Source organism: Moschus berezovskii, chromosome 16, assembly GCF_049115385.1.
Source record: "Moschus berezovskii isolate FMDL1 chromosome 16, NW_MosBer_1.0, whole genome shotgun sequence".
NCBI lineage: Eukaryota > Metazoa > Chordata > Mammalia > Artiodactyla > Moschidae > Moschus > Moschus berezovskii.
The window spans coordinates 83,063,438-83,083,820 of NC_142475.1; the positions used below are offsets into that span (position 1 = coordinate 83,063,438).

Here is a 20,383-nt window from a genome sequence, read left to right on the forward strand (position 1 = left end):
AATTTTGTCATGAGCACAGGCCACCGTGAGTAAAGACGCTCCCAGACTACGTGCAGCTAGGTGAGGTCGTGTGACTACAGAGGCCCCTAGACCTGAGCAGAAGCTTCAAGGGTGAGTCCAGTTCAGTTCAGTCACTCAGTCATGTCCGACTCTGCAACCCAATGGACTGCAGCATGCCAGGCCTCCCTGTCCATCGCCAACTCTCTGAGTTTACTCAAACTCATGTCCATCGAGTTGGCGATGCCATTCAACCATCTCATCCTCTGTCGTTCCCTTCTCCTCCTGCCCTCAATCTTTCCCAGCAGCAGGGTCTTTTCCAATGAGTCAGTTCTTCACATCAGGGGGCCAAAGTATTGGAGTTTCAGCTACAGCATCAGTCCTTCCAATGAATATTCAGGACTGATTTCCTTTAGGATGGACTGGTTGGATCTCCTTGCAGTCCAAGGGACTCTCAAGAGTCACCACAGTTCAAAAGCATCAGTTCTTCAGCGCTCACCTTTCTTTATAGTCCAACTGTCACATCCATACGAGACTACTGAAAAAAACATAGCTTTGACTAGATGGACCTTTGTTGACAAAGTAATATCTTTGCTTTTTAATATGCTGTCTAGGTTGGTCATAACTTTTCTTCCAAGGAGTAAGTATCTTTTAATTTCATGGCTGCAGTCACCATCTGCAGTGATTTTGGAGCCCCCCCAAAATAAAGTCTGTCACTGTTTCCATTATTTCCCCATCTATTTGCCATGAAGTGATGGGACCACATGCCATGATCTTAGTTTTCTGAATGTTGAGTTTTAAGCCAACTTTTTCACTCTCCTCTCTCACTTTCATCAAGGGACTCTTTAGTTCTTCTTCACTTTCTGCCATAAGGGGGGTGCCATCTGAGGTTATTGATATTTCTCCCGGCAATCTAGATTCCAGCTTGTGCTTCATCCAGCCTGGCATTTTGCATGATGTATTCTGCATATAAGTTAAATAAGCAGGGTGACAATATACAGCCTTGACATACTCCTTTTCCTATTTGGAACCAGCCTGTTGTTCCATGTCCAGTTCTAACTTGCTTCCTGACCTGCATACAGGTTTCTCAAGAGGCAGGTCAGGTGATCTGGTATTCCCATCTCTTTAAGAATTTTCCACAGTTTATTGTGATCCACATAGTTGAAGGCTTTGGCATAGTCAAAAAAGCAGAAGTTGATGTTTTTCTGGAACTCTCTTGCTTTTTTGATGATCCAGCGGATGTTGGCAATTTGATCTCTGGTGCCTCTGCCTTTTCTAAAACCAGCTTGAACATCTGGAAGTTCACAGTTCACATACTGTTGAAGCCTGGCTTGGAGAATTTTGAGCATTACTTTTCTAGTATGTGAGATGAGTGCAATTGTGCTGTAGTTTGAGCATTCTTTGGCATTGCCTTTCTTTGGGCTTGGAATGAGAACTGACCTTTTCCAGTCCTGTGGCCACTGCTGAGTTTTCCAAATCTGCTGGCATATTGAGTGCAGCACTTTCACAGCATCATCTTTTAGGATTTGAAATAGCTCAACTGGAATTCCATCACCTCCACTAGCTTTGTTTGTGGTGATGCTTCCTAAGGCCCACTTGACTTCGCATTCCAAGATGTCTGGCTCTAGGTTGGTGATCACAGCATCGTGATTATCTGAGTTATGAAGATCTTTTTTGTACAGTTCTTCTGTATATTCTTGCCACCTCTTCTTAATATCTTCTGCTTCTGTTAGGTCCCTACCATTTCTGTCCTTATTGTGCCCATCCATAGGGTTAATCCATGCAGACATCAAACAGCTGCTTCTTTCCCATCCTCAGGGATGTGGAATGAAGCATGTCAGAGATGTAAGCTCAGCCCACCCTGTGGGTGGGGGGAGATGAGAGGTGGACTCCCTGGACTTCCAAGGCCCTGGGCTGCTAAACTAGGCTTCATTTGCAGGAAAGAGAAACAAATCTCTACCATGTTTGAGTCATTATTTGGAGTTTCCTGACACTTCAGTCCAGTTCCTACAAGGGGGACTTTTGCTGAGCCACCCAGGAACTCTCAGGCAGTTGCCAGCTGGAAGCGTCTAGAAGTGTGTATGCATCTACAACTCTGCATATCTGTTGTGTTGATCACCGATCTTATAATAAGTACTCGATATTCTTTTGCAGCTTGCCTCTCACGCCCCAGAACAGGAGCTCTGTGGGGCAGGGACTCTGTCTTACTTTCTGCTTCTTTTCCAGCAAAGTCAAGGATAGGAAAGGTAGAATATACACCTACGTTTGTTGAATGAAAGAAGGAAAGAATCAGAGGGAGCCCTTCTGGAGGTCCAGGAGGAAGCTGGGGTCAGGCATGTCGCCATCCTCGGGGCTCACAGTTGGGGATACGGGGTGAGAACTGGGAGATCAAGGGTGCAGGACCCGCCTCAGGACACACAGCAGCTTCCCCACAGCCAGGCCTTCTGCAGACGCCCTACAGTTGGCTCGCTGTCCCAGGTTAGCTCTGTGCTCTTCTCAGACCCTTTGCCAAGTCACCCCATTCCACCTGGGGCTTCAAGGTGGGGGCTCCGGGCTGCCTTAGGTCATTTCCCGGCTCCAGCTGCCTTCATGCCCACACTCAAGTCCTGCCTCCTGTCTAGGTCCCTCTTCTGAGGCCATATCTGTCACCTCTGCCTCCTGGATGTGCCACAGTCCCCTTTAAGTCATCTCTTCCCAACCTGAACACCTACTCTGTATGCACCTCCTCCCTGTGCCCTCACCCAATTCTGGACCTGGGGTCCACTTTGCCTATCTTCCAGGGATGCCCTTTGCATCCAGGATAAAATTAAGCCTCCTCACCTTGCTCTCCAAGATCTGCACGACCAACTCCTGCCTTCAGAACATTTTTATTGCGCACAAAAGTAACACTGTACCCCCGCTCCCCTTTCATCCTTACCCTATTTTCTGTCTCTGGATTTCTGGAAACTGGACTTTGATAAGAATGAATAGGATCCCTTATCTGCAGGGCATCCATTCCAGGACTCCCAGTGGATGCTTGAAACCCTGGATAGCACCGAATCTGACTTTCTGTTCCTGTCTTCCACCCACAAATTTAATGCTTTTTCCATCATCACCAAGCACTTAGGGTTAGGCTTAGCAGGCTTCAGTATTTGTGGCTTGTGGGCTGTAAAGCACTGGCTCAGTAATTGTGGTGCATGCATGGGGTTAGATGCTCTAAAGCATGTGGGATCTCTCCCGACCAGAGATCGAACCCGTGTCCCCTGCACTGGCAGGTGGATTCTTATCCATTGTACCACTGGGGAAGTCTAATAACAGTAATTTAGAATTCTAAGTTTCCCTCTTAGCACCTCTCTTGATGGTGCTAAGTTTTGGTATGTTGTGTTTTTGTTTTCATTCATCTCAAAGTACTTTCTAATTTTTTCTGTGATTTCTTCTTTGAATGTATTTTTTAAGGAGTATATTATTTAATTTTCACATAATTGTGAATTTCCCTACTTTCCTTCTGTTATTGATTTCTAATTTCATTCTGTTGTGGTCAGAAAACATACTTTATGATTTTACTACTCTTGAATGTATTGAGACTTGTTTTTATTGCCTAACATATTGCACATTCCATGTGCACTTGGGAAGAATATGTACTCTCCGGTTGTTGCGTGGGGTGTTACATGGATGTCTTTAGGTCTGGTTGGCTTGCTGTGTTGCTCAACTCTTTCTTTTCTTTGCTGGTGGTCTGTCTATTTGTTCTGTCCATTACCAGGAGTGGGGTACTGAAGTCTCCAACTGTCACGTTAAATGTTATGTTTCTCCCTTCAATTCTGTACAGTTTTGCTCCATGTATTTTGGGTCTCTGTTAGTCTAATACATCTTTATAACTGTCATCTTGATGAACTGATCTTTTTTTCCATTATAAAATGTCCTTCTTAAACGCTAGTATCAACGTCTGTCTTAAAGTTTATATTGTCTGATATTAGTATAGCCCCTCTAACTCTCTTTTGGTTACTGTTGGTGTGGTATATATTTTTCCAAATTTTTACTATTTGTGTCATTGAATATAAAATGTGTTTCTTATAGGCATTGTATAGTTGGATCATAACTTTTAAAAAATCCATTATTCTAAGCTCTGCTCTTTAATTGGTGACTTTAATCTATTTACATTTAACGTAATTAATGATATAGTACAATTTTATCTGCTCTCTTGATATTTGGGCTTCCCTCATAGCTCAGTTGGTAAAGAATCTGCCTGCAAAGCAGGAGACCTGGGTTCGATTCCTGGGTTGGGAAGATCCCCTGGAGAAGGAAATGGCAACCCACTCCAGTATTCTAGCCTGGAGAATCCCATGGACAGAGGAGCCTGGCAGGCTACAATCTCTGGTGTCGCAAGAGTCAAACACGACTTAGCGACTAAACCACCACCATCTTGATGTTTGCTCTCTATGTGTCTTATGCCTTTCTCCCCCTCAGTTTCTTCATTATTGTCTTTGTGTGTGTGTGTTAGATATTTTACAGTGTACCATTTTAATTCCTTTGTTATTTCTTTGACTATATTTTTTGAGTTATTTTCTTAGTGGTTGCCTTTGGGATCACAATTGACATCTTAATTTGTAACAATCTGATTCAGATTAACATTAAATTAATTTTAATTGTATTACAAAGTGTTTCTCCTATATAACTGTTTCCCCCTTCTTTATTTATTGCCATAGATGCCATCTTATATAGTGTGTCTGTCTACATAGGGTTTGTTGTTTTTTTTTTTAGCCACACTGTGCTGCTTGTGGGATCTTAGTTCCCTGACCAGGGATTGAACCTAGGCCCTTGATGGTGAAAGCGGAGAAGCCTAACCACTGGACCACCAGGGAATTCCTTATACTCATAGATTTATAATTATTGCTTTATGCAGGAGTTTTTAAATCAGATAGAAAAAAAAGTTACAAAAAGCATTTGTACTTGTCTATGTAGTTGCCTGAGATGGTGCTTTTATTTTCTCATGTGGATTTGAGTTATCATCTAGTGTTCTTTCATTTCAGCCTAAGAACTCCATTTAGTATTTCTTGGAGGTCAGGCTGTTTGTGACAAACTCTCAGTTTATCTGGAAATGTCTTAATTGCCTCCTTTTTTTTTTTTTTTTTTGAGAGATGGTTTTGCCAGATATAGAATTCTTGGTTGGCAGATTTACCTGGTTTATTCTTTCAGCACTTGAACCAAGTCATACCACCACCTTCTGGCCTCCATGGTTTCTGGTATGAGATTTTTCTGTTAATTTTATTGTGACCACTTGTATGTGATGAGTCACTTTTCTCTTGCTGTTTTTTTTCCAGTTTTTTTTTTTTTTAACAATTGATGATAGTACAGGTGTGGACCTCCTTTACTTCATCCTGCTTGGGGTTCTTTAACTTCCTGTATGTGTAGAATACATACATGTTTGTTTGTTTTCAGTCAAATTTGGAAAGTTTTCAGTGACAATTTCTTTAAATATTCTTTTCATCCCTTTCTTTCTCCTTTGCTCCTGAGGATTATGTATAGGTTGGTATGCTTAGTGATGTCCCACAGGTCACCGAGGCTCTGTTAATTTTTTCCCTTTTTATTTTTTGCAGACCAGACAACCTCAATTGACCTAACTTCAAGTTTGCTAATTCTTTCATCTACTTACTCAAACCTGCAGTTAGAGTCCTTTAGTAAAATGTTTCATTTCCATTGTTGTACATTTCAACTCCATAATTTCTATTTGGATTCTCTTTGTAATTTCTTTTTACTGACATTCTCTATTTCATGAGACATTATTATACTTTCTTCTAGTTTTTTAGATATTATGGCTCATTGAACATCCTTTTTAATTTTTTATTAAAAATTTTTTACTTTTAATGGAGCAGTTTATTTACAATGTTGTGTGTTAGTTTCTGCTATACAGCAAAGTGAAAGTTATACAGACACATACATCCCCTCTTTTATATTCTTTTCCCATGCGACTCATTACAGGGTATTTAGTAGAGTTACCTGTGCTATACAGAAAGTCCTCATTAGTTATCTATTTTATATGTAGTAGTATGTATATATCATATTTAGCCCCCCCCTTTGAATATATTTAGCTAAGTTTCTCCAGGAATAGTTCCTATTGATTGGTTTTTTTTATTCCCATTTATAGGCCAGACTCTCTCCTTTTTTTAGATGTCACAAAATTTTTTGTTGAAAACTAGACATTTAAAATGATTTGTTGTGGTGGTTGTTCAGTCACTCAGTCATGTCCAACTCTTTGAAATCCCATGGACTGCAGCACACCAGGCTTCCCTGTCTTTCACTATATCCTGGAGCTTGCTCAAACTCATGTCCACTGAGTTGGTGATGCCATCCAACCATCTCATCCTATGTCGCCCTCTTCTCCTCCTGCCCTCAATCTTTCCCAGCATCAGGGTCTTTTCCAATGAGTTGGCTCTTTGCATCAGATGGCCAGAGTACTGGAGCTTCAGCTTCAGCATCAGTCCTTCCAATGAATATTCAGGGTTGATTTCCTTTGGGACTGACTGGTTTTAATGATACAAAGTAGAAATTCTGGACATTAGTTTTCCAAGTTTCCAAGTTTTGTTACTGTTGCTGCTGTGGTAGTTGCATTTGTATAGTTACTTTTCTCAACTAATTCTATCAAGTAAGTCTACTATTTGTCATGGGTAGCCAGCAAAGTCTCTACCTGGTTTGCTCAGTGGTCAGATAAATGACTGGACAGAAATTTTCTTAAGTGTCTGGAACCAATAATTGTTCAGTTGCTCAGTCATGTCTGACTCTTTTTGACCTCATGGACTGTAGCATACCAGGCTTCCCTGTCCTTCACAGTCTCCTGGAGTTTGCTCAAACTCATGTCCATTGAATCAGTGATGTCATCCACCACTTTATTCTCTGTTGCCCTCTTCTCCTCCTGTCTTTAATTTTTCGAAGGATCAGGGTCTTTTCCAATTAGCTGACTGTTCACATCAGGTGACCAAAGTACTGGCGCTTCAGCATCAGTCCTTCCAATGAATATTTGGAACTGATTTCCTTTAGGATTGACTGGTTCAATCTCCTTGCTGTCCAAGGGACTCTCAAGAGTCTTCTCCAACACCACAGTTTGAAAGCATCAATTCTTCAGAGCTCAGCCTTCTTTATGGTTCCAATCTCACATCCATACATGACTACTGGAAAAACCGTAGCTTTTATAGAGAGACCTTTGCTGGCCAAGTGATGGCTCTGCTTTTCAATACACTGTCCAGGTTTGTCACAGCTTTTCTTCCAAGGAGCAAGTGTCTTTTAATTTCATAACCAATCTATCTCCATCTTTTCTAAGTGGCTCTGGGTGCATGCAAAACATGCTTCGGAATTCAGCCAGGCAGTTTACAACTCTGCTTTAGGCTTCAACTGTGCACAGAGCCTCAAGGTTAGCCAGAAGTGAGCACTTAGGGCTTTTTCTGGTCTTTCATGAGTATATACACAGTCTTACTTAGGTTCGGGATTTTCTGTATTCTGGAAATACGTGCTGCGCTGTGCTGTGCTTAGTTGCTCAGTCGTGTCCGATTCTTTGCGACCTCCATAGAATGTAGAGCCTGCCAGGCTCCTCTGTCCATGGGGATTCTCCAGGCAAGAATACCAGAGTGGGTTGCCATGCCCTCCTCCAGGGGATTTTCTCAACCCAGGGATGAAACCCAGGTCTCCTGCATTGCAGGCTGATTCCTCAGCGTCTGAGCGCCCTGTGGACACTGTATTCCCCTTTCTCCCTTGCAAGCTTTTTGGTTAGTCTATTACTTGCGCCAGTTGTTCTCCATTGCCTCGGGGAAATTACAACTTTGAAATTACAACACTTGCCAGAATTGCTTTCAACAAACAGTCTCGGGGGTTGGGCTAACAGCCCTGGACAAGCTGAGTAGGTTTGGCAAGTGGGGTCTTCCAGGGGACCATCAGACTGCTTAAATAATGGCAATTCTTTCTAACGAAGGTGTTCTTCCACCGCTCCAGGTCGGGAAATATTGTTGGACGAAAGCGTGCAATAAAGCGGTGGATTCCGGGTTAGGGGCGTCTAGGCGCAGGCTGTGAAAGTGCTGCACTCAATATGCCAGCAAATTTGGAAAACTCAGGAGTGGCCACAGGACTGGAAAAGGTCAGTCTTCATTCCAATCCCAAAGAAAGGCAATGCCAAAGAATGCTCAAACTACCGCACAATTGCACTCATCTCACACGCTAGTAAAGTCATGCTCAAAATTCTCCAAGCCAGGCTTCAGCAATATGTGAACCGTGAACTCCCAGATGTTCAAGCAGATTTTAGAAAAGGCAGAGGCACCAGAGATCAAATTGCCAACATCCGCTGGATCATGGAGAAAGCAAGAGAGTTCCAGAAAAACATCTATTTCTGCTTCATTGACTATGCCAAAGCCTTTGACTGTGTGGATCACAATAAACTGTGGAAAATTCTTAAAGAGATGGGAATCCCAGACCACCTGCCTCTTGAGAAACCTGTATGCAGGTCAGGAAGCAACAGTCAGAACTGTACATGGAACAACTGACTGGTTCCAAATAGGAAAAGGAGTGCGTCAAGGCTGTATATTGTCACCTTGCTTATTTAACTTGTATGCAGAGTACATCATGAGGAACGCTGGGCTGGAAGAAGCACAAGCTGGAATCAAGATTGCTGGGAGAAATATCAATAATCTCAGATATGCAGATGACACTACCCTTATGGCAGAAAGTGAAGAGGAACTCAAAACCCTCTTGATGAAAGTGAAAGAGGAGAGTGAAAAGGTTGGCTTGAAGCTCAACATTCAGAAAACAAAGATCATGGCATCTGGTCCCATCACTTCATGGGAAATAGATGGAAAAACAGTGGAAACAGTGTCAGACTTTATTTTTTGGGGGCTCCAAAATCACTGCAGATGCTGATTACAGCCATGAAATTAAAAGACGCTTACTCCTTGGAAGGAAAGTTATGACCAACCTTGATAATACATTAAAAAGCAGAGACATTACTTTGCCAACAAAGGTCCGTCTAGTGAAGGCTATGGTCTTTCCCGTGGTCATGTATGGATGTGAGAGTTGGACTGTGAAGAAAGCTGATTACCGAAGAACTGATGCTTTTGAACTGTGGTGTTGGAGAAGACTCTTGAAAGTCCCTTGTACTGCAAGGAGATCCAACCAGTCCATTCTAGGGGAGATCGATCCTGGGTGTTCATTGGAAGGACTGATGCTGAAGCTGAAACTGCGGTACTTTGGCCACCTCATGCGAGGAGTTGACTCACTGGAAAAGACTCTGATGCTGGGAAGGGTTGGGGGCGGGAGGAGAAGGGGACGACCGAGTATGTGATGGCTGGATGGTATCACCGACTCTGTGGACATGAGTTTGGGTGAACTCAGGGAGTTGGTGATGGATAGGGAGGCCTGGCGTGCTGTGATTCATAGGGTCGCGGAGAGTCGGAGACGACTGAGCGACTGAACTGAACTGAACTGAACTGAGGCGTAGGCGCGCAGCACAGCTGAGCCTTGGAGAGACCAGCGGCGGGACTAACAGGTAGTTGGACGTTGTCACGGCAACAGAGAGACGCCACATTGACTTGCACAACCGCTGGTTTCCACGACGACTGGAGTAGCACGGCGATCCGGTGCGCGCCCCGCCCCCTCACACGCCTCCCGGCTATCGCGAGGTTTAACATCCTCTGCCGCCGCAGAGGCCGACGGGAGCGGTGGCCGCGCTGAAGAGGGCCAAGATGGCGGCGGCGGCGGCGGCTACGCTTCGCGGGGCGATGGTGGGCCCGCGGGGCGCGGGGCTGCCGGGAGCGCGGGCCCGAGGTCTGCTGTGTGGCGCGCGGCCCGGGCAGCTCCCACTGCGGACACCCCAGGTGAGCTCTGGCCCTGAACCTGGCCGCCGCGTGGCCCCGCATCCCTCTGAAGGTCACCGCGGGGAGGCTCCCGGCGCGGGCTTGGCAGCGCGGGAGCGGCGTCCGCACCGGGGCCTCCACCCCAGCCGGACCCCCGCCGTCTGCTGACCTGGGGCGCCTGGGAGCAGGGCTGGCCTCTACTCCGAGCAGCACAAGCGCCGGGTGCCGAGCGTGGGGGGCGCCAGGGTGGCCTCGCCGCAGGCTCGAGACTGGGGGCTTCCCCGGGGGTAGCGCCGAGGCCCGCTCCGGCCCCGGCCTCCCAGACTGGGCCCGCGTCCTGAAGTGACCTCAGCCTGACCTCGGCAGCTGCTTGTGACCTTGGCCTGTCCCCACACCCTTGTTCACTTCGGCCTGATTCCCGGCCCAGGATCCAAGAGCACGCCTCACATCCCCTCCTTAGGGACGGAGCGGGTCGAGGGGTCCGCGGCGGGGAGGGCAGCGGCGCGTGAGGTGGCCGGTGCTGGGTGCATGAGAGTCAGATTCCCAGGTAGGGCTGGGTGGTGTTCTGAAAGGCGCTGAGCGGGACTCTTGCAGGCAGTGTCCTTGTCGTCGAAGTCTGGCTTGTCCCGGGGCCGGAAAGTGATTCTGTCAGCGCTGGGCATGCTTACGGCAGGGGGTGCAGGGCTGGCAGTGGCTCTGCATTCTGCCGTGAGTGCTAGTGACCTGGAGCTGCACCCTCCCAGCTATCCGTGGTCCCACCGTGGCCTCCTCTCCTCCCTGGACCACACCAGGTGTGTGGCTGGCTGGGGGAGTTTATGGGTGGGCCGGGTGGGTGGAATCCTTGGCGCCCCTGACCTCTTCTCTCTCCCCAGCATCCGGAGGGGTTTCCAGGTGTACAAACAGGTGTGCTCCTCCTGCCACAGCATGGACTACGTGGCCTACCGCCACCTGGTGGGCGTGTGCTACACGGAGGATGAAGCCAAGGCGCTGGCTGAGGAGGTGGGCACCTGGCATGCGGAGGACCCAAGGATTGGGGTTCCTGCTGTGCTGGACAGCAGGGTTGTGATGGGGCTCTCGGTGGCAGGTGGAGGTTCAGGACGGCCCCAATGAGGATGGGGAGATGTTCATGCGCCCAGGGAAGCTGTCTGACTACTTCCCCAAACCGTACCCCAACCCCGAGGCTGCGCGGGCAGCCAACAATGGAGCACTGCCCCCTGACCTCAGCTACATCGTGCGAGCTAGGTAAGGGGCTGCCTGCAGGGTGGTGTGGGGAGTGGGGAAGGCCCACCTCGCCCCAGAGGCTGAGGACACCCGTCTGCTCCCAGGCACGGTGGTGAGGACTACGTTTTTTCCTTGCTCACGGGCTACTGTGAGCCGCCCACTGGGGTGTCGCTGCGAGAAGGCCTCTACTTCAACCCTTATTTTCCTGGCCAGGCCATTGGCATGGCCCCTCCAATCTACAATGAGGTCTTGGAGTTTGATGATGGTGAGAGGCCCCCACCCCGGGGATGGGCAAGCTGGGTCCTGCTTTCCCTGTTTTCTTGCCCCAAGAGGTCGGTCTTGCACCTTCTTGGTTTGGGGCACTATATTGGTCATCTTCATGCCATTTATCTACTGGGGGTGGGAGTTGGGTCCCATCCCTTTTGAAATTTTGGGCAGGGACCCTTTGGACAGCCCTTAGACCACTTGTCCTTGACCCAGGCACCCCAGCTACTATGTCCCAGGTAGCAAAGGATGTGTGTACCTTCCTGCGCTGGGCAGCTGAACCAGAACATGACCATCGCAAACGCATGGGGCTCAAGGTGAAGGGACTGGGCTGAGGGGCACGGTGGGCCTGGGGACAGGCTGGGAGCTGAGCAGGGGTCCTTTCTGCTTCCCTCCTCTGAGCCTGCCTCATCCCCAGATGTTGCTGATGATGGGCTTGCTTCTGCCCCTGGTCTACGCCATGAAGCGGCATAAGTGGTCAGTCCTGAAGAGCCGAAAGCTGGCCTATCGGCCACCCAAGTGACCCTACTCAATGTCTGTTTGCTGTCCTGAGCTTCAGGGTCCTCGAGCCCAGGAGCCACACTGTGCCTGTTGAGGTCTCAGGTGGCCCTCCTGGCCAAGCCTCTCTTCCTCTGGAACAAGAGGGGGAGGGGCAGGAGCTGGGGCTCCAGCTCCAGATAGTTCAGGGCCCACTGTGGAAATAAATTAAGTTTCTCAACACACTTACCTCAACTATTGTGCGATGGGCGTGTAGGTCTGCAGGGGACTCTGGGCTTCTCAGGTGGTGGTAGTAGTAAAGGACCCACCAGATGAGGATTCAGTCCCTGGGTCGGGGAGATCCCCTGGAGAAGGGTATGGCACCCCACTCCAGTATTCTTGCCTGGAGAATCCCATGGACAGAGGACCCTGGCGGGCTACAGTCCATGGGGCCACAAGAATCAGACGCAACTGAAGCAACTTAGCGTGCGCGTGCACACACACACACACGATGGGACTGGGACCCTTGCCCTGAGAGCTCCCGGGGGTGCCCAGTGTAGTGTGGTCAGGATTGCCCTGCATGGATTATTGGCTAAGAATCTAATCAGCACTGAATGTATGACAGGAAGCAGAGAACTGAAAAATAGCAACACTGATTAGAGTGGCGAGTACTTGGTCACAGGTGAAGCAGGGGGCCCTGGGCCCTGCTGCAGTAGGCGCATGTCAACCCGGGAGAGGCTGGCCTCAAGGAGGAGCTGCAGGAGTTGATCCTAGGACTGGGGGCAGCTGGGAGAGGCAGGCAGATCTCAGCCCTGCCAAGGAAGCAGAGAGGCAGGCAGAGCCCACTGGAAGGAGCTCCTGGTCTCTTGGCTGGGCAGCTGGAGGTGCTTGCTGTAAACTGAGAACAGTCCCCATCTCTGTGAGGGGATGGCCCCTCCTGGCAGTCCACAGGGTGGCTGGGAGTGACCAGGTTTACACAGCCATGGAGCTGTCAGTGGGCAGAGGGCCAGGGCGGGGCTTCTTGGCAGTGGCCTCTGGCCCTGGCCCAGGGCTCTGTGCTTCAGAGCTTTTCTTGTCCCCAAGCAGGGAGTATGAGGGGTGGCAGGGTGGGAGCGGCCTAGAGAGGTGGCCAGCGTGGGAAGGGTGAGCGCCGAGAGGATGGCAGGGTGTGTCTGAAGGGTCAGCCCAGGGGTCAGTAGACGGGGGGCATCCTGCCCACCCTTGGCAACTGGGGAATGGGTGCCAGCCTCCCGCACCTTGGGACCTGCATTCCAAATGTGCTCTTCATTAGCCTCCTGGGGTCCACTGGAAAGGCCCCACCCACCTACCCAAGATTGCCAGGGTTCCTATAAGAGGGCTCTCTGCCCTCCATCCTCCCAGGCTGCAGGAAGGCACAGTGAAAGGGCACGTGGCCGGCTCAGAAGTGTCTTTAATGACCCCAGCGAGCAATCAGCAGAGGTTCCCTGAGAGGTTCAGGAGGGGGTCCAGGGACCTTGGGCCTGGAAGGGAAGGGTCATCCTCTCTCCGCATGACCTGGAAGGAGGGGAAGATGGGTCATTCTGCTTGTTCTGTCCCATACCCTCCCCGCCTCTGCTGCTGGTACCTTTGGGAGCTGCTGGGTGGAGGCTGTGGGAAGGGGGTCCCAAGCACAGGGCCTCTGGGTGCTGCACATCTCACAGCCGGGGCGACCTGGGGCGTTGATGAAGGTGCACGAAGGGCAGGGCCAGCCGGGCTGGGGAGGCGAGCACACAGTTGCTGCTCGCCCACTTTCAATGCCCACAGTGCCAAGGCCACCCTGCCCAGTCCCTGCTCACCTGAAGGGGGCTGGGCAGGCTGGAGCTGGCTGGCTGAGGGGTTGGGGGCAGCCCCAATGACTGCGGGAACAGGCGGCCTAGTTCCCCATCCACCTTCTGGGGGCGCTGAGGACTGCGTCCTGTGACAGAGGGGGTGAAGCTCGGGACCACTGCGGGCTGCACTCCACCTTCCTCATCCCGCCCCAATCAAGGACTGACCTGGGGCTTCTCGGGGAGCTGAGAGCAGGTAGAGGAAAGCAGGGTCTCCATCCCGCCGGACCCCATAGAAAGCGAGGCTGTGTTCAGGGACACATAGGCACCTCCCGATGACCCAGCGCTGCACGGCCGGTGGGAAGCCGAACTCTGAGAACACCTGGGGCCAGAGTGTCGGAGTGTCACCCAGGCCGCCTCCCACCACCCCCCACCCGGGTTCCCAGACCACGTGCTCGCCTGCTCCTGGAGGGCCCTGATGGTGCAGTGGGGGTGAACCTGCAGTGAGACATGGGCAGAGGACGCAGCGTCTTCAACGGTGACCTGAAGCCTGGGCCAGAATGGAGGTCACAGGTAAGGACGGGGGACCTGAGAGGCCTGGGGGTCCAGGTGAGAAAGAGGTCCCAGGCCTTACCTGATGGGGCCAGGAGGAAAGTAGGCCTCCTGGAGCTGGACCCTGAGGGCCACACGATGCTGTGCAAGGATGGCTGCTGCTTGGGCTGCTCCCTTCTCATCCCCACCCTCTACGGCCCGGGTCAGGCGCCCTGCCAGCTCTTCTGCAGGGGAAGAGAGAGCCATCGCAGCCCCACACTGGCTGCTTCCCCCAGCCCCTCCAGCCCCCTGCCTTTACCTTTCTCCATCAAGTCTCCAGGGCTCCAAGGAAGATCCACCTTGGGTTGGGGGGCCTTGGCTGTGGGTACTTCATGGGGACTGGGTGGGGAGACAGGGCACGTTTCTGGGCCTAGGGCTGGGGGCAAGCTGCCTAGGAGGAAAGATGTGGGGTGGGCTGGTGGTCTCTTTGAGATCTGGCCGCCCACGGAGTACACACCCAGGCCTCTGCCCTCTCACCTCAGGCTTCCAGTGCCTTTGTCTCCTCCCCTTAGCCCACGCCAGGGCCCTGCCTTGGCCACATTTCAAGCCAGACCTTGGCCCAGTCTTGGCCCTTGCACACCACAGAGGTCCCTGCCAACTCCACTCAGAGTTGCATTTGGCTCTTTCTTGGGCTCTGGAGTCCTTCTGGCCTCCTTTGCTGCCCAGTCCCACCTGCAGCCCTCCTCCACAGGGGCCGGGCCACTTCTCTTGGCCTGTACAAGCCCTCTCAGCCAGTCAAAAAGCTCCCTGGACCTCAGAGCAGAACCAGCAGAGGTCTCCAGGAGTCCTGCAGTCAAGGTGGCCTCCTTTCAGGGAACTCCGACATCTCCTGGCTCTGCCGTCAACACAGAGCACTCTGGGCTGATCCCATTCCAAACAACCCCTCTCCAGCCGGTGCTTGTCCTGAGCGTGCCACCGGCTCCCCTTCTTACCTCCCACTTGACGCCCTGCCCATGTGGTGCAGATGCAGCTTCTTTGCCTCAATATTCTGAGCCGTCTGCCCATTGAGATAAGCAGGGCTCCCGAGCACCCAGCACCAGGCCTGCCTGGAATCTCTAAGGCCTTGAAGGAGTGCTTACTACAGGTGCAGAATACACACGCTGTGAACCAAGCAACCAATGAATACATAAAAGAAAAGTGCCTTTCTCCCTCTGCAGATGATGCCGTCTGGCCCTCTCTTCCATCTCACTGTGTGCCTTCTGCTCACCAGCTCATCTGTAGCATCTGCGAACTCCTTCCCTGATGCACTGGCTGCCTGCCGGACCTCTTCTTGTTTCTGTCTTCTAGTGACCTTGGTTGACCTTTACTACTCCCAACTTTTCCTCTTCAGAACCCAGCTCCTCCTATCTCCTTTCCCTCCCGCATATTTTAAGAACCTGACCACTTCTACGCCCTCCCAAACAGGCCCTCTGCAGTGTCTGTTCCTTCCAGCTTCTCAACCATTAACTTTTCCATCCAAACCTCCAGGAAATCCAGTCAATTACTCTCCTGAGCATCTCTGGAAACACCCTTCCTCCCTCCAGCCCTGTCTGCATCACCCACGGGAAGGCAAGGGTCCTCCAGTCTTCAGAAACTTGAATCTGAGCCCATCACTCTCAACTGTCTTCCACGCTTCTGACAATCTGTCTGCACACCCCGGTCCTGAGGGCCTGCATACGCTGCCCCTCCACACCTGTCTGGCACTGCCTTCGGTCTCTGTTCCTTTTCTCTACTTCACTCCTGGGAGTGCTCCCAAAACCCCAGCAGTGGGCAAGAGGGGCTCAGCTTTCCCCACTACTCCACCCATCCAAGCCTGGTGGGTTGGGGCTACCCCTGCCCTCTTGCAGAACAAACACTGGCCCTGGCCTGGTGAATCTTCACTCCAGGGCACTGACCATTCTGTCCTTCCACGGTAGCATCTCGGACTAGGGCTGCCCACCGCTGAGCTTCCTGAGGGTTGGCGAAGTGCAGGCTGAGAGTCCCAGGCCCTCCCGGTGGAGGCTGCAGCTCATGCTGGCAGGGGCCTCGGACTGTGTAGGAGACTGACTCCAAGGGCCACTCCAAACTGACCTGAGGAGAGGGAGAGTCCAGGCTTAGTGCCTCCCCCAGCACATACTGCATGATAATCAAAGGAATACGAGGCAACGTTTGTCGATTACTTACAACGTTCTAAGCCTTCTACTCGTGTTATTTTATGAAACCCTCACAGTAATCCTACAAAGGGAAGTACCAGCATTATCCCCATTTTACAGACAAGGAAACAGAAGCAAGGAAAAGATAACGGCACGCGGCTAGCAAACCTAAGAGCCCGGCTTCAGGCTCAGCGGCCAGGCCGCGCGCCCCCGCCGGCCCCACTCACCGCCCCCGGGCCCGCGCCCAGCATCTCCAGCCGGAAGCGCCCTGGTCGCTCGGGGTCCGAACTCAGCTGCAGCCTCCGCAGCTGGGCCTCCACGTCCAGGCCAGCTCCCAGCGGCCTCACCGCGGCATGCACGGCCAGGAGCACCGCGGCCGAGCCGGGGTCCGAGCCCGCGACTGTGCCTCCCGCCGGCGGCGCCATCTCCGGTCCGGCCCCCGCACTGCCCCCCCGAGCGCGCTTCCGTCGCCTTGGGTCGGTGAACGCCTACTCCGGCCAGAAACTGTAACCACGAGCCTGGGGTTCCGGGCGCTGCCCGCGCGTTGGAGCCGTCTGCCGCTCACGCTTCGCCCACGATGGCGCTTCGCCCGAAGGTCTCCCGATACAAGCGGATGAGGCTTGGCTTGGAGGCCTGTACTCCAGGCAGAGCGTCAGAGACTCCAACACCGGCCACGAATAGAAGGCCCTAGAGGCTCGGGTTGGGGCTGAGCTCGGAGGTCCTTCTGGCTCCCAAGCCGAACGCTGCTCCGGAGCCCCTTCTGGGCCACAGCCCACCTAATGCCGCTCACTCAGTTGCCGCGTCCCACCCACACCTCACCAGTCCACTAGGCCCTCCCGGGAACTGGGAAACCACTGGGGGCGGAGCCGCGAGGGCCGCGGCCAATGAGCACTAGGGTGGGAGGCGGGTTCGTACGGCCGAGAAGATGACGGACAGGTGTCGTATCCACTAGGAGCGGATATCGGGACTGAGCGGCGGATGCCTTCCCCAATGACTGTGCGAGCTCCCGGTTCCGGCGGCTCGAGCGGGCCATTCAGACGCGTGGGGCCGGACCTGGCAGACGCTTGTTGTTGTCCGGCTCCGGGAGGCAGAGGTCGTTCGCTCTCTTGCTCGGGCCCTCTGTGGCGGTCGGCGGACAGGTCGGTCGCGATAGTAGGGCGCCGTGCAGGGGCGAGGCTATGTCGCGGTGGCAGCCTGCAGGGGCCGGCAGGGCCGGGAGTAACGGGACGTCGCCGCGGAGCTTCTTCCCCCGGATACAGTGCGGCCCGAGCGGAGGCCGCGGCGCCTCCGCCCGTTCTTGAGGAGCCCGCGCCGCTCGAGGCCCACTCCGCCTTCTCAGCCGCACCGACGCCCATCGACCTGACCCTGCCGAGTCTGGCCCGGCCCGATCGAGCGCGGCGCAAGCAGGTAGGTGTACGCCCTGTGCCCGGCGGCGACCCGGGCTGTCCGGACTACAGTGCCCAGCGGGCTTCGCGCTGGCGCGCATGCGCGCACCCCGAGGCGCACGGCCGCCTGGGACGCGTAGTTCTTGCGCCCCGGCTGGGGTTTCCCCTGGGACACGGCGGACGCTGGAGCGCCCTAGCTGCCTGTCTGGCCGACACTCCGGGGCCTCGGGGCCGCTCTCCGCCCCCTCTCATACTTTTGAAGGAAAACGGAGGAGCTCATGGGTTTTCTCTCTCCCTCACTAGAAAGTCGTCTGTAGAACAGGGAGGAGCGCCGCGTCCAGGTGACGGCAGAGCCGAGCCCCAGGTGTCCTGGTTCCTTACCGGGAGCGGGTTTTCACTTTGGCCGGGGGGGAACTGCAGGAGTCACGCCCCTTCGCGGACTCCGAGGGCCCTCCTTGGTGGGATGGAGAGTGTTGAGGGAGAGACTAACCCAGCGTCCCCGGGGTTAGCAGGATCCCCGGTGGGTCCCCCAGCCTGGCCGAAAAACTCCTGTGAGGTGCAGGAGGTGTAGCTGAACTGGGCCTGGACTTGCCGATCTTACCGTTTCCCCCGCCAGTGCTGAAGGGCTGGAAGCAGGCTGCAGGAGAGGCCCAAGTTGTTTACAGCAGCACCTCTTACTGCGAGGAGGGCTGAAAGTGGAACCCCAGGGGCCAGATTCCCATGGACTGATCTCCGTTTTCAGGCAGCACTAGCCCCTGGAGCACAGACCCCTGCCCGAGGACATGAAGCTGCTGGAGAACTCCAGCTTCGAGGCCATCAACTCGCAGCTGACCGTGGAGACAGGAGATGCACACATCATTGGCAGGTGAGGTTGGGGCTCTGGGGGCTGGCCTCTTAGAGGACACTCTGCACTGGTTCTGGTTGAGCCTGGGAGGTGGCATGCTCCACGGTCCTGCCTGCGTCTCTAGGATTGAGAGTTACTCGTGTAAGATGGCGGGTGACGACAAGCACATGTTCAAGCAGTTCTGCCAGGAGGGCCAGCCACATGTGCTGGAGGCTCTGTCCCCACCCCAGACCTCGGGCCTCAGTCCCAGCAGGTGAGCAGGGGCAGGGCCTGCCTACGGGGGACTGGCGAGTGGGCCAGCACTGGATTGACACTTGTCTCTGTGCAGACTGAGTAAGAGCCAAGGTGGTGAGGATGAGGGCCCCCTCAGCGACAAGTGCAGCCGCAAGACCCTCTTCTACCTAATTGCCACGCTCAATGAGTCTTTCCGGCCGGACTACGACTTCAGCACAGCCCGCAGCCATGAGTTCAGCCGGGAGCCCAGTCTCAGCTGGGTGAGGGTGGGGTCGGGGAAGGGACCTGCAGGCCCACAGCCATCCCAGGTGTCCTCCCTAACTTACCGTGCTCAGCCCGGTTCTTTCCTGCTGCTGGGCTGCTCGTCAGCCCCGACTGTGACCATCCTAGGTGGTGAATGCAGTCAACTGCAGCCTGTTCTCAGCTGTCCGGGAGGACTTCAAGGCCCTGAAGCCGCAACTGTGGAACGCGGTGGATGAGGAGATCTGCCTGGCTGAATGCGACATCTACAGGTGGGCTGGTGTCCCTGCACAGGGCAGGGGTCCTGGGTCTCCGTGGCCCTGGGACCTCACACCACGTCTCACCCCCCACCCCCCAGCTACAACCCAGACTTGGACTCAGACCCTTTCGGGGAAGATGGCAGCCTCTGGTCCTTCAACTACTTTTTCTACAACAAGCGGCTGAAACGGATTGTTTTCTTCAGCTGCCGCTCTATCAGGTTGACTGGCACCTGCCTCCCCCCTCCCCTCCCTCCCCTCCCTCCGTTTGGCCCACACACCTTTTCCCCACCCTGTTCCTAACTTTCTGCTTCTCGGACATCCTCCCTGGAGTCAGCAGTAGGCTGGGGGCAGGCGATTTTAAGACTGGTCTCCCCTCCCCACAGTGGCTCCACCTATACTCCCTCGGAGGCAGGCAACGAGCTGGACATGGAGCTCGGGGAGGAAGAAGAGGAGGAGGAAGAGAGTGGAGGTGGAGGCAGCGAGGGTGGTCCCGAGGAGACCGGAACCATGGAAGAGGACAGGTGTGAGACCGCCCCAACAGCCTCCCTCCATGGGCAGGGCAGGGCCCCCTCTGCCTGGGCTCCTGGGTATGGGCTCCTCAAAGCTCACTGCACGCAACCCTTTGTGCAGGGTCCCGGTGATTTGTATGTGAAGAGGAGAAACAGAGGCCCTAGCTTCACCCAGCTTCGAACACGGCCTGGACCTACCCACCTGAGGGCCCAGGTCCCGGCGCTGCCACAGCACCAGCCCACCCCAGGCCATGCCTGCCTAGCCCTTGGCTCTAGCCTGTGGCCGTCTACTCACCCCCACAGGCAGCTGCTGCCCACACTGTGGCTGGACTAGACAGCCCAGGTCCTGGTGGGAAGAGCCACTGTCCTGCTCACACGAACTGACACAGGCAGGGGCAGTTGGACCGCAGAGTTTATTTTTGTATTTTGTGTGGGGTCAGGCCTGGGCCTTCACACTCCAGCCTAAAGGGCCGGAGACCCAGCAAGTGGTCCGAGGGGTCATCTGCCCACTTGTACCCCCCACCTTGCCCATTGGGCAGCGTGCACTGAGTGTCACTTTGCTGCAGCTGGTTTGTTTCCAATAAAAGTTTCTGTGACTTAGTGTGGACCTAGACTCACGAGGCGTTGGGGCGGAGCCTGCGCGGGGGGGTGGGGGGGTGG

General features: G+C 53.5%; 3 protein-coding genes across 4 annotated transcripts; 2 read left to right on the forward strand and 1 right to left on the reverse strand.

Moving 5' to 3' along the window:
• The first annotated feature begins 9,658 nt into the window (after positions 1 to 9,658).
• Positions 9,659 to 12,010, forward strand: CYC1 (cytochrome c1). Its single transcript, XM_055432312.2, has 7 exons — positions 9,659 to 9,824; positions 10,398 to 10,594; positions 10,676 to 10,802; positions 10,888 to 11,045; positions 11,129 to 11,289; positions 11,505 to 11,605; positions 11,707 to 12,010. The coding sequence occupies exons 1-7, from the start codon at positions 9,693 to 9,695 to the stop codon at positions 11,809 to 11,811; spliced, it is 981 nt and encodes a 326-aa protein (XP_055288287.1). The 5' UTR covers positions 9,659 to 9,692; the 3' UTR covers positions 11,812 to 12,010.
• A 1,166-nt stretch (positions 12,011 to 13,176) lies between these two features.
• On the reverse strand, positions 13,177 to 17,061 carry SHARPIN (SHANK associated RH domain interactor). 2 transcript variants are annotated; one of them, XM_088844523.1, is made up of 9 exons: positions 16,479 to 17,061; positions 16,015 to 16,189; positions 14,400 to 14,531; positions 14,184 to 14,322; positions 14,009 to 14,099; positions 13,778 to 13,931; positions 13,580 to 13,698; positions 13,369 to 13,497; positions 13,177 to 13,298 (listed from the first exon to the last, which is right to left on the reverse strand). In XM_088844523.1, the coding sequence occupies exons 1-9, from the start codon at positions 16,674 to 16,676 to the stop codon at positions 13,215 to 13,217; spliced, it is 1,221 nt and encodes a 406-aa protein (XP_088700649.1). In that variant the 5' UTR covers positions 16,677 to 17,061; the 3' UTR covers positions 13,177 to 13,214. The 2 variants fall into 2 exon arrangements, with proteins under 2 accessions (XP_088700649.1, XP_055288273.1); XM_055432298.2 differs by having other exon boundaries at positions 14,184 to 14,325; positions 16,479 to 17,058.
• A 457-nt stretch (positions 17,062 to 17,518) lies between these two features.
• Positions 17,519 to 20,324, forward strand: MAF1 (MAF1 negative regulator of RNA polymerase III). Its single transcript, XM_055432318.2, has 8 exons — positions 17,519 to 17,658; positions 18,379 to 18,501; positions 18,605 to 18,733; positions 18,809 to 18,974; positions 19,105 to 19,226; positions 19,313 to 19,432; positions 19,598 to 19,735; positions 19,845 to 20,324. Exons 2-8 carry the CDS (start codon positions 18,419 to 18,421, stop codon positions 19,864 to 19,866), a joined length of 780 nt encoding a protein of 259 aa, XP_055288293.1. The 5' UTR covers positions 17,519 to 17,658; positions 18,379 to 18,418; the 3' UTR covers positions 19,867 to 20,324.
• Positions 20,325 to 20,383: the final 59 nt, after the last annotated feature.

What these genes read in the sequence shown, in the direction of transcription:
- CYC1 (XM_055432312.2), top strand. Translation starts at nt 9,693, where the DNA reads ATGGCGGCGGCGGCGGCGGCTACGCTTCGCGGGGCGATGGTGGGCCCG. An exon ending in TCCTCCCTGGACCACACCAG is followed by an intron (nt 10,595 to 10,675) that starts GTGTGTGGCTGG and finishes CTCTCTCCCCAG; the next exon opens with CATCCGGAGGGGTTTCCAGG. An exon ending in GGTCTTGGAGTTTGATGATG is followed by an intron (nt 11,290 to 11,504) that starts GTGAGAGGCCCC and finishes TCCTTGACCCAG; the next exon opens with GCACCCCAGCTACTATGTCC.
- SHARPIN (XM_055432298.2), bottom strand. Translation starts at nt 16,676, where the DNA reads ATGGCGCCGCCGGCGGGAGGCACAGTCGCGGGCTCGGACCCCGGCTCG. An exon ending in TGGGCGCGGGCCCGGGGGCG is followed by an intron (nt 16,190 to 16,478) that starts GTGAGTGGGGCC and finishes CCCTCTCCTCAG; the next exon opens with GTCAGTTTGGAGTGGCCCTT. An exon ending in GCCTGCCCAGCCCCCTTCAG is followed by an intron (nt 13,498 to 13,579) that starts GTGAGCAGGGAC and finishes TCGCCTCCCCAG; the next exon opens with CCCGGCTGGCCCTGCCCTTC.
- MAF1 (XM_055432318.2), top strand. Translation starts at nt 18,419, where the DNA reads ATGAAGCTGCTGGAGAACTCCAGCTTCGAGGCCATCAACTCGCAGCTG. An exon ending in GATGCACACATCATTGGCAG is followed by an intron (nt 18,502 to 18,604) that starts GTGAGGTTGGGG and finishes CTGCGTCTCTAG; the next exon opens with GATTGAGAGTTACTCGTGTA. An exon ending in TCGGGCCTCAGTCCCAGCAG is followed by an intron (nt 18,734 to 18,808) that starts GTGAGCAGGGGC and finishes GTCTCTGTGCAG; the next exon opens with ACTGAGTAAGAGCCAAGGTG.